This window comes from Thunnus maccoyii, chromosome 2, assembly GCF_910596095.1.
Source record: "Thunnus maccoyii chromosome 2, fThuMac1.1, whole genome shotgun sequence".
Taxonomy (NCBI): Eukaryota; Metazoa; Chordata; class Actinopteri; order Scombriformes; family Scombridae; genus Thunnus; species Thunnus maccoyii.
Genome location: NC_056534.1, coordinates 9,317,822 through 9,332,338, shown reverse-complemented (window position 1 = coordinate 9,332,338; position 14,517 = coordinate 9,317,822). Strand labels below are relative to the sequence as shown.

At 36.9% G+C, this 14,517-nt stretch overlaps 2 protein-coding genes across 10 annotated transcripts in view; both read left to right on the top strand.

The window, feature by feature from the left end:
- Positions 1–14,517, top strand: part of LOC121906138 (hemicentin-1-like) — a 196,539-nt gene that overhangs the window by 72,606 nt on the left and 109,416 nt on the right. The window lies entirely within an intron of this gene.
- LOC121906128 overlaps positions 6,519–14,517 on the top strand; it is a 33,382-nt gene continuing 25,383 nt past the window's right edge. Inside the window, exons 1-15 of the mRNA XM_042424814.1 lie at positions 6,519–6,741; positions 6,832–6,935; positions 7,041–7,153; positions 7,299–7,523; positions 8,541–8,615; positions 8,720–8,961; positions 9,607–9,691; positions 9,862–10,005; positions 11,332–11,534; positions 11,633–11,742; positions 12,766–12,881; positions 12,988–13,161; positions 13,267–13,298; positions 14,122–14,219; positions 14,420–14,442. Coding sequence (XP_042280748.1) covers positions 6,551–6,741; positions 6,832–6,935; positions 7,041–7,153; positions 7,299–7,523; positions 8,541–8,615; positions 8,720–8,961; positions 9,607–9,691; positions 9,862–10,005; positions 11,332–11,534; positions 11,633–11,742; positions 12,766–12,881; positions 12,988–13,161; positions 13,267–13,298; positions 14,122–14,219; positions 14,420–14,442 — 1,935 coding nt within the window. The 5' untranslated portion in view covers positions 6,519–6,550. The remainder of the gene's footprint in view (positions 6,742–6,831; positions 6,936–7,040; positions 7,154–7,298; positions 7,524–8,540; positions 8,616–8,719; positions 8,962–9,606; positions 9,692–9,861; positions 10,006–11,331; positions 11,535–11,632; positions 11,743–12,765; positions 12,882–12,987; positions 13,162–13,266; positions 13,299–14,121; positions 14,220–14,419; positions 14,443–14,517) is intronic.

Genomic DNA, 14,517 nt, shown 5'->3' with positions numbered 1-14,517 from the left:
CTGGACACTGTGATAACAATTACATAACCTCAATTTTTTCATGCTGTACATAATGATCTGATACAGAGATGATTGGTGATGTTTGTTTTTTTTAATATGTTGCAACATATTTGACTTTACCTCAAAAGTAAGACAATAAAAACTGTGATTCTGATTTTTTTTACATGCTCTGATCACACTTTGATGAGGTTAAACACGCTTAATTCAGATTATTAACCCACCTACTAGTCTTGTAGGACTTGTGTGCGTAGTATCTGACTGTGTCACATGCCTTCTCTGATTCCCTCCCCAGTGATTTTCACCACAAAGCTCTTTCACCCCATGAGACTTGTCACATCATGAGGTCGAGCTACCTATTCCTGCTGGTTTACCTGCTGGGAAGCTGCTTTGGTAAGAGCATATTATGATCTTTTGCTTTACATTTTCTCTATTTTGTTTTTTTACAAATCTCACGAAAAGACCCAAACCAACAATGTATCGATCCTACTGACAAGTATTGTCTGTGTATATCTTATTTCTTGGTGTCACAGACTTACATTGTTGTCCAAAAACTATTAAAAGCACATAAATGAGGCACAGCATTGCACTGATTCACTACCACGACCATAGACACTGTCGTTTATGTTAATCCTATCCCAAGAACATATTCCTGCTGCCATAAATACTCACTAGAGCACTGAATGTGTGTTAATACGCCACTGAAAGTAGTCCCTAACAAATTTCCTCTTGTTTGAGTAATGTTTGCTAAAAACTACAGTGCTCAGCTGTTTTAGGGACTTGCTGATCCCTTTTTTAACAAAAACAAACAATATATTTGTCACCTATTTTATAAAGATTTACATCTTCAGAAGGAACGAATGAATTTTGGGCCACAGACAGAGAAGTAGAGAAGTCAGAGAACTGGACAAACCCAGTGTTGGTTTTGCTCTTTTCACTTGACTCATGGACAATAAGAAAATTATGGCAGCCTTATTGTTTAAAGAATAAAGATGGTGTTATTTTATATTCTTCATATCGCATCCCATGTGAAGACAAAAATGAGCAAGGTGTTAGTCGATGTCTTGATACTTTCTGACTTCTCTACTGTGTCTCTCATCCTCAACTTTGCTCCTACTGAAGACATAAATCTTTAAAAAACACAAATTTATGTAGTTTCTTTACAGTTCGGAACTGTAATTTTTAGGAAACAACATTACTCAAACAGGAAATTGTTTATTGGGGACAATTTTCAGCTGCAGATTTACTGTATACACATTTGATGCATGAGTGTGTATTTACTGCAGCAGGACGGATTATGTTGGAATGACTTGTAATAAACTACAGAGAAGGAACATGTCATCTAGTGTATACTTGTGGCTCTCTGATGTGTTTTTAGTAGTTTATGGAAAACAATGGAGCTCGATCGCACAAAGGAATAAGACACAGCCTTGGATACACAGATAATATTTGTTAATAGGATCATTTATGGCTGGTTTTAGTCTTTTCACAGGATTTATTGACAATAATTAAAATCTAGAATATCACCAACATCATCCTTTAAACATTTACTATGTGTACCTTGACTTTCCCAATTTTTTTTTTTTAGAAAGCAGTATGTTTATTCTTATTCTCTCTGATATGTGGTAAAATACAGTCATTGGGATAATTTCAGTGTGAATAGGATGACATTTAACAGCTGATAAGCCTTTGACTAATGGCACACAGCAGGTTTTGATGTTATTGTCTCAGAATCAAAGAGGCTTCTTTTCTCTACACGTCAAAAGTTTTGGCACAGTCTCGTTCAAGTGAATAGGAAGGTGTGTCCGATCTTTGTAATGGTACGATACATTCAAGAAGATGTGGGAGAAAAACTATTTTCTCCACCAACAGCAGCCAATCAATGCATCTTACTGTCTCTATCACTATTGCTAGAGCTCACATGTTTAACTTAACTAGTAACTTAAGTAGCTGAACCTTAAAAGTCTAAACAATTATTATTTAATGAGATAACTCAAACATTTCAGATTGATGACATATAACACGCCAACAGTATCCAAGTGTGGATTTTAAAAAATGTCTTAATTAATAAAAATGTTGTAAATATAACTAGTGTGAGTTCCTCAAAATCTCAACTTTAACAGTGAACTCTGTCTTTTCCTCACAGCATCATCTGGAACACAAAGGTAAAATCAGGATGTTTAAAATAATTCAATGGTAAAAGAGAAACAACATTTTTATTACAAAGCCAGTAGAGCATAAATGTTCTTTTCTTTCTGTAAAGATTTCACCTTGTTCTAAATATAATGTCGTCTTTTATCTCTAAATATTTTCTGCTTCACTGATGGAAATTCACAGAAATGCAACCTGCGTTACGAGCGAAACCTGTGGCCAGGTGAGTGAAGCTGTCCCACACTTACAGCGTATTCGTTAAAGCATTGTTACATAATTACATAATATGCTTTGCTGTATGTTCTGCTTCTGTCTTTTCTTTTTGAATTGATTTTGATTTTGTTGATGAATCTGGATTTATGATTATAATCAAATCTTGTTCAAAGCTACGGGTACGAACGTCATGCTCTGATTTTATCTTTTCTATAAATTCTTCAATTGTTCTCTAAAAAACAAAAGATAACAGCTGTCAAAAAGGTGACGTTTCGAATCTGGTCGTCTCTCTGTGTGTGAGCAGAGAAACTCAACCATTTGTAATTTTTTCACCGCAGAATATATGAATTTATAATTTGCTCCGTGTGGAGAAAATCACAGGAATAGCAGGCAGCAGCCGTCTGACTCTTCTTAAACAGGTTTCTGGTCAAGTGCAAAACCAGGCAGAAAAAAATTAAATCGTGTCATTTGGTGTGCGAGACATAAACCTGGAGACGGTGTGCAAAATCAGTACAGTAAGACCGGTAATGATATTTTGGGGCCTTCTCCCTCACCAGTATGACCACTGAGCCACCATCTCAGGATTCTTGGAATTATTCACATCTATAGTCACTAAACCGACCAAATCACATACCAACGAGCTCGGGGATAGTTTGCACGTTGTTCACGTGTCAATTATCTCACTGAGTCTGATGAAATGCACCTGAACAGAGTTTATCAAAACATCTGGAAATCTACTGGAACGGACAACATAACTGAAACAGTAAATAGACTGGCCCACAGTAAATATCACCATGGTGAAACCTGTTCATGTTAAAAGTTGTTAAGACTGTTAAAGGTTTTGTTTCACCTTCATAATTATCTGTAGTGTTGTTACCATGAGACTATTTTTTCCTTCAGAACACATCATTTTACAGTTTTTGTGGTGTCTGATAGTACAGTATGTGTCAGCTTTAAAAAAAAATGTCAGTCTTACAATCAACATATTTAGTGTCAACATCTTGTACAGTGTGAACTTACAGAGGAACAAAGAGGACGTGCAGACACTTGCTGAAATATTATATAGATATTTTAACTCATCACAGCAGGAAAACCACAGGTATGAATGTGTACCAGAACAGGTAAAGCTACATGACAATCCTTCCCATCACTAAAATGATGATAACACTTTCCATGACTCCCATGTCTATAATGCGTTATAAACTTACTTATATTGTGTTATAATCTTCTTATAACACTGTATCATTGTAGTTATACGCATAAATATTCATAATGCTTTATAACACATTGTAAAGCATTTTATAATGACTTATAAATTTCATAATACTTCATAATTGTTGGTCTCTCACTGACATTTTTTTTGCAAGGATCATAGTGTATTATAATTATCATAGTTGTAATACATTATTATAATTCTATAATGGATTATAATCACTTTTGTTGATCAAACATTTACATAAAATAAAATATACAGCTACAGGTAGAAGTGGAAATTTGTTTGAGTTATTATCTCTAATATTAGTCAATTGAGTCTTAAGTGTGAGTTTTTGGGGGAAACATTACATTAGTGAAATGTAAATGTAAAGTTGTGTCCGATTGGAGCACTCAACTCATCGTCTGTTATGACCCGTTAAACAAATAAATTAATTTTACATTTTGTATTGTTCTTGCATAGATTCAATGATGTTTTTTTCACTTTACTTAAAGCAAACAATGACCACTTATAGTGACTTATAACCAACTTGTAATGTATTATATCTGCCTCTATCTCAGGAATTTCATTACTTCACTTAAAGCACTCAATGACCAGTTAGAGTAACTTAAAATTATAATGCATATAATAGTGTTTATAATGCATTATAAAATGATTATAATGTATCACAACTATAAGAATTATAATACACTATGATCCTTGAAAAAAAATGTCAGTGAGTGATCAGCAATTATGAAGTATTATGATACTTGAACTTATAAGTCATTATAAAATGCTTTATAATGTGTTATCAATATTGTTATAAAGCATTATGAATATTTACGAGTGTTTATAACTATAATGATACAGTGCTATAAGCAGATTATTATGCATTATAAGTATTTTTATAATGCATTATAGAGATGGACGTTATAGAAAGTGTTACCAAAATTCTGAATTACACCTGAAGTTTTCCTGTGATGACGTGTTAAAATGTCCGCTGTACTGCAAGCAAAGAACATTAATTAAGTCTTTAGTGCACTTTACTATATGTAGAGGCTGAGAAGAAATAAGAGGATTGATTGTTTTTAAAAGATCAGGATTCTCTTTTTAATGCCTCTCATGTCCTAATTTATTGAGCTGTATGTACATTTTCTAAATTAATTGTATAATTTTTGTAAATTAATTATATTTTGTATTTATTTATCTATTCATTTATTTGACAGGGAGAGTACACATTAATGAACATTGCTGTAAATATGCCAGGGGTTAGATTGAAAGGTTAGTTTTCAGTTGGCCAGATGTTATAGAACAAAATATACAGTACATATGAAACAACACATGAATCACACCGAGAGAGCTACACCCGAAACACAAACCACAACGGACAAAAGCACTTCTCCTAAGTGGAATAAAGCAGTTCCCTCTTGTAACTTCTCTCGTGATATGAAATGAGTTTGTTCTTGTGCTAACTGTTAACTTAGGTGATTATACTTCCTTAGAACATTTTAATGTATATTTAGACACTCTGAAACTTAGTCAGAACTGTAAGGCCATAAAAACTATATCTATATGTGAAAAACTGTCTCTCATATGAGTTAAACCCTCAAGCACCAGCTTTGTTTTTATATATAGCTGAATCAGATAACTTTTATCTCATTTTCTCTGGACCCTCGTTGTAAATTTTGTGTTGTCAATTTAAATAAAAACCTCAGTCCTCTAATGCATAGCCAAATACACTCCACCATAGTCTGCCTTTGCTACCTGGAAACCTCCGGTTACTAAATGTCACATGATGTCCCTGTACATTATGTACTAATTACATTATGTAATTACCTCAGCTCAGCATCTAAAAGCTGTGATGCAGTTTCTTTTGTCTGTGAATGACTGCAAACAGGAAATCCAACATTTCTTTAAAAAAAACCCACTGTAGTTTTGTCCATAATTAGGATTTATTTTTGTGTTATACTATATCAACACTCTTATCATTCATTCCCAGGTGCCAGATCCAACCTCGCACTTCCTGCAGTGTGTGGGATTGTCATCAGCGGACACGGGCAGAGACCACATGCGGAGGCTGAAAGGAATGCTTGAGGCGACGATGGACGTGTACACCTTCATGGTACGTCGAAAAGTGAACACCAGCAAAGGAATCTTCCTCAATAGACAGAGGGAATGCTGCAATAAATTCCAGCCTAACCAGTTGGTTTTGTAATGCTGTCTTTGTTTTGTGTTTTTTTGTCTCATGGAGCAACTGTCAGACTTTCCAGATGAAATGGATTAGTAGTGCAATGAACTGGAGTCTTGTGTAAAGGCTGTTTTGGGCTTCTTTTTACTGACAATTTTTCAAGTCTGTCTTAAAACAACAGTCAGGTGCCCAAATGAACATTGACACTTTTTCTTGTTGTAATCATTCCTCCTGTTCATACTGATTATTAAGAGATTCCTTCATAATGCACTTACAATGTAAGGGATATGTGACAAAACAGCCCTTCTTCCATGCAATAATGTATTTAAAAGTTTATTTAAAGCTAATATGAAGCTTCAGCTGCACAAATAAGTCAAATCAAGTCAACATCTTTCAAGTTACTGTTTTTTGTGCCAACTTCCCTCTTTTGTTACGCTCCTTCCACTGCAGCTGAACAGGAAAACACTGTCCAGTGAGACACAAGGAGGGAGGTTTTTACTAAAAAGACTGTAATTGTGGAAGATATTCAATTGATATGACTAACTCTTGACTGCTGAAGCCTCACATTATGTGACTGTGGATTTTGGCCCATATCACTTATATTGTAAGCACATTATGAAAGACTCATATGAACAGGAGGAATGATTACAGCAAGAAAAACCTGTTTCAATGTTCATTTGGGCACCTGACTATTGTTTTTAAGACACACTTGAAAAACTGTGAACTTACCCTTTAAAAAGTGTAGCTTAGTTAACTTATATAGTTACATTTCCACTGACAGTCCTCCTTCTCCTCCACAGAAGTCCAGCATGACGGGAGTGCCACTTCTCAGCCTGCAGGGGGCGCTGGATTTCAACCCCGGAGCAGACCCTCTCCAGAACGAAGCCCTGGTCCAGATGTGGATGGAGGTCAAGATAAAACCGCTGCTAAGATCTGTCACCAAACACTTCCTGTCCTGCCTGAGCACCAAGAACTTCAGCTGCTCCACCTACCAGACTGTGTACGTCTCTGTCTCTGGCCTCCTGTGTGTCTCTGTCACCGTGGCCTTCATGCTGACAGCGTTCTCACCCTCCTCTCTCTCCTCTTGCAGGGTGAGGGAGCTCAGCCACCATTTCTCTGAGATGAATCCAGTCAGACAGAAGTGGATCTACACATTCTTCATGTACCCCTTCCTGTCTGGAGAGAGAGTAGCTGGTAAAGCTTTTATAGAGTGTTCAGATTTGTTAACATCTATGCAAGATTAATTATCTCTTTTAATTTGTGTACACGTGTTGAATCGGTGTGTGTATTTCTGTACAGGCTGTGTGAATCCAAATGAAAGCAGCGAAGACTGGCTGATAAAGAATTTTGGTGCCTTCAGAGCCATGGCCCGAATGAATGACTTTTCAACACTCAACATGGTCTTCAGTGGAGTGAGTTTGACTTTGCTTTAATCTTGAGATGATGATTTACTGTTGTGAGACACCAGTCAGCCCATCTGACCTCTACTCCTCCTCCTCCTCCTCCTCCTCTCTCTTGTTCTTTTTCTCCTTTGATTTGATTTTTTTTCCACCACAGTTGGAAGTCCTGAATCTGCTGTCCCCAGCGCAGAAGGCCGAACTGCTGTTGAGGCCCGAGGTCGCAGGTTTAGACAACGGCACCTTAACCCTGGTCTTCCACAGTTTGTTGACAGGAGACACTCGCCCTCCGCCCACCGTGAGCCCTGGATACTCAACTAACTATCCTTCCAGACCTACTTATGGCTTGTACTCAACACCGTCCCCACACGATGGCCTCAGAGAGGTAATGTAGCATGAATCTGTAGATGTATACCAAAAGTTTTTTAAGCAACAGCTAAAAAATGACTTATCAAGTGTTGGATATTTATTTACAGTTCATTTGAAATTATTTTATTTGCTTTAGCTCAACAAAGGAGAATGTACTGAATGTCCAACTGATAAGTGAGCGATAACACAGACGCCCTGATGTATGACTTAAAGAGATCAGAAACAGAAAAGTATTTTCTGTTATAAGATAAACAACATTACAGAGATGACAGGAAATCAGTGTCCAAAAGTCCACAGTTGGACTCAAACCGGGGATGTTGTGGCTTGTAGTCGGCACTACCAGGACGCTGTGGTATAACAAAAATTAACCTCTTCATCTACCTACCAATGGATCCATCTGTGCAAATTAATGTAGTACTGCCAAGCTTTCTTCAAACCTGCAGATCATTTTCCAAAAACCACTTATAGTAATACAGTATAGTCAGGTTGCATTTTGGGCCAATGTCTATAATGTAATGCTCAAACCATCTAGAATATTACTGTGTGTATAGAGCAGCTAATAGTGCAGCCATAATATCATCTTTGCTATGAACATTTCAAGCTACTATAGTGTAACTTCAACAGACAGATATGATAATGATGATAAATAACAGTTGGTCAAATGACTACATTTACTGTAATGTGAAAATGGATGAACCCACATTTTCACCTGACCTGTGCCTTTCTCCTCAGCTGTATGGACTGTTTTAGCACCTTTCAGCTAATTGTTTTGGTTTTCCGACCCACAACTGTAAACTGTAATACAGTAAAAAATTTTGATAAACCTGCTGTACTGAACTTGCGCAGCACCAAAGGGCAGACAGACAAAGTTAGAAACTAGCTGGTGAACATACTGGAGCATTTAGCAGCTAAAGAGTCAGAAGTTCTTAGAGGGAGTGAACATTTGATTCATCATGTGACTAGAAACTCGACTCTAAATTCATTCTGGCTAACATCTGATTTTACTACCTCACCTCTTTTGTCACATTTACAGGTTGTGAACGGGTTCATGATGGCTTTCAGACCCGTTGGTAGCTTCGTCCATGACTTTGTGTCTTTCACACAAGAGGTACAAGCACTCACACACCAAAACACACACGCACACAGACTACAAACTGATATTTAGATGTATACGAGCCAAGTGAAACGACTCTTGATCATCTGTGTTTCCAGAGGAACGTGTCAGAAATAAGAAGCGCCACTCTGACCCAGTTTCTGCTCAACTGGACTCTGGCTGAGCTGGCAGACGTGTACCAGCCACAAAACACATCTGTAATTCCAGAGGAGCCAAAGTTTGATGTGACGAATGTGGAGGACTGGTACCAGCAGGTTGTGATGCCGGTGTTACGGAGGTTCTTTCCAAATGTCGAGGACCTGCTGCATGAAAACATCACACTCGCCTTCCACGAAGTATTGTGAGTCAAACTAACAGATTTACTTTGCATTCTTCATCCCTAAATAGTTGTTTATTGTTTACATCTATTATTTTTTTTACTTAGTGCTGTGATATAGTCAAAATACAAATTCAAAGCTATAATGTTGCAGCAATTACTGAAATGCAATCTAGCAATTAGCTTATCATCCAACTCTGTAGCTCTATGTAGCTTTTCAGTCTCTTTTAGGTTTTTATTTTGGTTTTGCTGTACTGTTGTAGCTATTTTCAATTTAAAAAAAGTTCTAATAAAGTAAACCCAATGTACTGTACCTGTCTAGCACCAAACAGCAGACAAAGTTAGTGACTAGCTGGTGAAGAGGGTGGAAATGATCCAGCTGACAGGAAAGTTAATATTGGACTTAAATTTATCAGGTCCACTCCAAATGAATGCTCTCTATCAGTATCTTATGGATCTGTGAACAGGCAAAAGCTTACATGTTATCTGTGAGAAAGCAAAAATATTTAAAGGGGGGTTTGTTTTGGAGTGATTCTGCCCCCTAGTGACAAAAAAACAAAAATGCAGCTTTAAGAAATCAGCCACAGGTCAGCTGGTGTGTTTCTGTGCTGTAAGATGGTGTATTATTATAAAGTCTTTTGTATATGTTTGTGTCTTGTTTGTGTGCAGCTATTTGGATCACGGTATGGCCAATCAAACCACCTCAGAAATCCAGGACGTCTGTAGCATCACCCTTGATAAATCACCTTGCGGGGTAGGGATTTATTTATTTTCTTAATCACTTGTTAAACTAAGTTTGAATGTTTTGAAGTTTTATTTAAACTTATGTGAACCTCGGCCTGGTCCTCTGCACTCACATCCATCTCTTCTTGTCTTCTTGCTCCTCTTTCAATTGCTTCATCCATCTTTTTTTCATGCTACCAGTTGACGGATGCAGTGGAAAATGTGGCCCATGTGTTGCACTGTGCTGCTCGTTCCAACCTGACAATGTCCGAGGAAACGATCATGAGACTACTCGAAGAGCTGACAGTACTGCTGAACTCGCTGATGAAAGAGCTGTCCACAGCGGTGAGCATCAACCACTCAATCAACCCATCTATCTATCTATCTATCTATCTATCTATCTATCTATCTATCTATCTATAGGTATATATTAGATCACCCCAATTCTTAATTTTTTTATTTTAATCCTTTCTATTGCATGGACTACTTGCCTACTACTACTAGCCTATGTCACATGCATGTTTATATTAATCATGAAACTTTATGTAATAAAATCCTTTAGTAAAAAGTGCAAAATCAGAAGTCTTTATGCAAATCATAGGTCCTTGAAGGTACAAATATTTGTTGCCTACTTGAACGAGAGACCACTTCTGAATGAAGGCTAGCTATTCTATATAGTCATATATCTCAAAAATAAATTGTGTTAAACAGAACATGAGGCCAAATGAAAATAGGTAAAAATAGAAAAATAGGTACCTGCAGTTAGCTCAGCTGGTGTCTGGAAGCTTCAGCATATGATGTATTACTGTAAACTTTATTAACATGAGTCAGCAGTTTTTCTTGCTGTGTTGCTAAGGAGCCCTTCTTGGCTCAGTGTGAACTGCACTATCCCGGCTTTTTTTTTTTTACATGGTTAAAGACACATGAAGTGCTCTGAGCAGGAGACATGCTTATCATTTCTGACAATCACTGAGCTATGAAAGAATATGTTCTTTATGTTGTAAGGAAATATGGACAGTTCCATCATAACGACATCCTGAAAGTAGCGTAACAACTCTGTTTGGGAAAGATTGTGTTGCAGAATCCATCTTTATACAAGTAGTCTTTTTGCTTTGTCAGGCCCACCAACAGCAACCTCAGCTGTGCTCCATTCAAGTCTGAGTCATCAATCAACAACAACATTAAACATCTGTAAAGTCAATGTAGTGCAGTATAATAATAATAATAAACTAACCTTTGTAGTGACTATTCGCTATACTTACAGTAAAAAGGCACTGAGAGGTTGCTGTTGTGAGATTTATGTGTTTATTATGTAGATTGTTTCAGCTCATCACTTGCTGATCTTCAGTGTTGTCCACTGTGGCCTTGTACATGAAATAGGCCAAACTGTTCTACAAAATGCACAAACACAAAATAATTAAATATAAACAAAGGCCGGGGCATGGTGCAGAAAGCACAGTCAAAAACTGTATGCCTCTCTCTCTGTCCTTCTTGCTGATTAACCCTTAACTCCTTAAGTACAACTCCTAATTACCCAAAACAAGGAAGCGCACAAATAACATTAATATATACATATAACTGAAAACGGCTTCTACACTCAACTACTTAATGCTATTAACTCCACAACCTGCCTCATGTGCTTGTTTGCTTCCTTATTTTCCTTTCCTGCAGAACTTCAAGGAGGTGGCGTCCAACTTTCAGGAGATCTTTGGCGAGCCGGACTCTCCGTCTCTGACCCAGAGCCACCTGGAAGACCCAAACTTCATCAAGCTCTGGTTCAAGCTGAAGCTGATGCCCCTCCTGCCTGACATTCCCAATGAGCTCCTCTCCTGCCTCAGTACCAAGAACTTCTCCTGCCCCGTCTTCCAAACTATGTGAGTTCACAGTTTTAAGGTTTTTAGGTTTTTTATTTACATACACATTGTATAGTGTCGTTAATATGGTTTCTTTTTTTGTTCTGGTATATGTGCAGCGTTGAAGCACTCAGCAAACACATGGATGTCCTGTATTCTGACCCGAAGTACAGTCATAACATCTACAAGCACTTCATCTTTCCCTTCCTGCTGCATCACAACACCTCAGGTGAGTAAACTGAGAGCAGGCGTAGCAGCTGTATGGAGGTAAAAAGAAGCAAAAAACATTAAATAATTGTGTCTTTTTTATTTAGAATAATCACAAATATGAAACTATTCTACAACCAGTGGTGGAAGAAGTACTCAGATACTTTACTTAAGTAAAAATACCAATACAGCAAAATCCTACTTAAGTAAAAGTACATAAGTATTATCAGCTTGATGTAGTTAAAGTATTGCAGTAAAAGTAGTGGTAGGCATAGTAGTGTTGCTGCTGGAGGTGGAGCTAGTTTGAACTACTTTACATACAGTTAGCTAGTTTAGTCCACTGGTTCCCAGTCTAGGGGTCAGGCCCCTCCAAAGGGTTCTGATACACAAATCTGTTTTCAGTTTTTGGACTTTTTCCCTAATCTTTAATTTTTGGTGAACTATTAGATCATTTGAACATTTATTGAAACGAAACCATGTGAGAAGTTTAGAGGGAAAAATCACTATTTGGTGGAGCTGTTAACAACTCATAAACATCTGAAATGTGACCCCGACTACACACTGCTTTTTGTAAGATGTCAAAAGCCAAAAAGGTTGTAAACCACTGGTTTCATCTTTAACGATGGGGTATATTTTAAAAGCTTGTTATATTATCCATTGTGTCAAACCTTCATCTGAAAAATAACCAAAGTTGTCAAATAAATGTAGTGGAGTAGAAAGTACAATATTTCCCTCTGAGATGTAGTGGAGTGGAAGTATAAAGTAGCATAAAATAGAAATACTCAAGTAAAATACAAGTACCTCAAAATTGTACTTAAGTACAGACTCCAGTAAATGTAATGTAATTTTCCACCTCTGACTATAATTACATAAAAATGTTCACATTACATTCTGGCACATAACCGAAGGATTTAACGAATCACTTATAGCATATTTGAGGCAAAATACACAATAAAGGACTTGTCTTATTCTGATTATATGTTTTGCTTTCTCTTTATCATGAAGAAAATATAATGTACATACATTTTTTGTGCATGTGTTTCAGACCCGCAGTGTGTCTCAACCAATAATAGCGCAGAATGGCTGCAGAAGAACTTTGGTTTCTTCTCAAGGTTCGCCTCCGTCACAGACTTCTACAGGCTCAATCCAAACTTCTCTGGAGTAAGTCTGAAAAAACCTGAACATGCTGAAATGCTTCATCTAAAACCAAATTAACCGAAGCCTCGATTTTATTATAATAATCTCTTCTCCTTTCTCTCCTTTCCAGCTGGACGTTCTTCCCCTCCTGTCTCCGAAACAGATAGCAGAGATGCTGCTGTTGCCTCTTCCGACTCCTCCAGAGAAAGACGTTGTTATCGACCGAGTGTTTGACTTCCTGATTGAGTCCCATGAAGACTTGTTTGCGAAGGTCCTGTACTACCTGGTGCTGCTCGCAGAAGAGGTAACTGCTTTGACCATGACCAGATGATTACGATAACTTAATAGTGTAGTGTAGCATTTTTTTAACTGTCCTGGATGACCAATTGTATAATATTTGATTTCTTAGGTCAACCCACCCTGCAATGTCTACAAACAAATGTGAGTACTTCCAAATGAACTTACTGCTTCAGTTGATGATTAATTCCAGTCAGATTCTGTGATATTTTGAGTTGTCAAACACAAGAACCAGTAAAAACATCACTAATTCCTTTATTGCATTGCAATAATCGCCAGAACTGAATAATTATTAATTGACGAGCCAATTTTCTGCATTGAAATGCAATAAAAATGTCTATGATTGTGATTTATTTAGGAAAAAACAAGAGTGTTTTCATGCCAACAAGGCTGTCAAGATTTAGATTAATAAGTCAGACAGCAAAGCAACATGTACTGTACATAAGGGTTGTCTTAAAATCTTACAGTACATGTATTTTTTTTTAAAATCACAATATCAAATATAGCCCAATATGGTTAATTTTCTGTAAAATTTCATTGAGAAACTTTATGTATAAAATAAATAGACAGAAATTACTGTTTACACATTGATGCAAACCTGAATAAAATCCAATATTTATTTTTTTTGGGCTTGAATGACAGAAAAGGTTTGCATAAAACAAATATCAGGTTTATCAAACTTGGGTAACAACCGTACTGCCCAAATCAATATTTGTTAATCTATTTGTTTGTTAGAAAGCAGGATTTAAATGAAATTTTGTGGAAACTGAAGAACAAGTGATTTGTTTTCATTGTATTTAAATTTCTTAAAAATACGTTAAACATTGTGAGACAAGGCAGTTTTGACCAGCTTTCTTCAGTATATTTAATACCAGATTCAGCAGATTCTGTAACCTTTATGGTGGTACAGGATAAACTCTCTGAATTCTAGTTACATGGGGGTTTTATTTGTCATTTGTTTTGTCAGTTTTGAACGACTCTACGGGGCCATACCATCTGTGCCTGCGGACGTGGAACCAATCATCTGGGCCGGCGTAGAACACCTGATCTATGTTGCACCAGAGGGTCTGTCTCTCTCTCACACTCACACATACCCACAAAAGTATGCCATTTCCTCATATATACAACTCAACCTTTGGCTTGGGAGCAAAGATAAAGTCTTATTTTTATTTTTTGAATCACATTTTTTACACAAACATTGTGAGTGTTATCATGTGCACGTTGCAGTTGACTGAATATTTGTTTCTGTTTTTCCATTTGGACAGAGTGTTTGCCAGAAAACATCACGGTGAGATTTCTTTGTCTGCTCAACTTATACTCAAACATTGAAACTATAAAAAACTGTATTCTGTAGCTCTGTTTA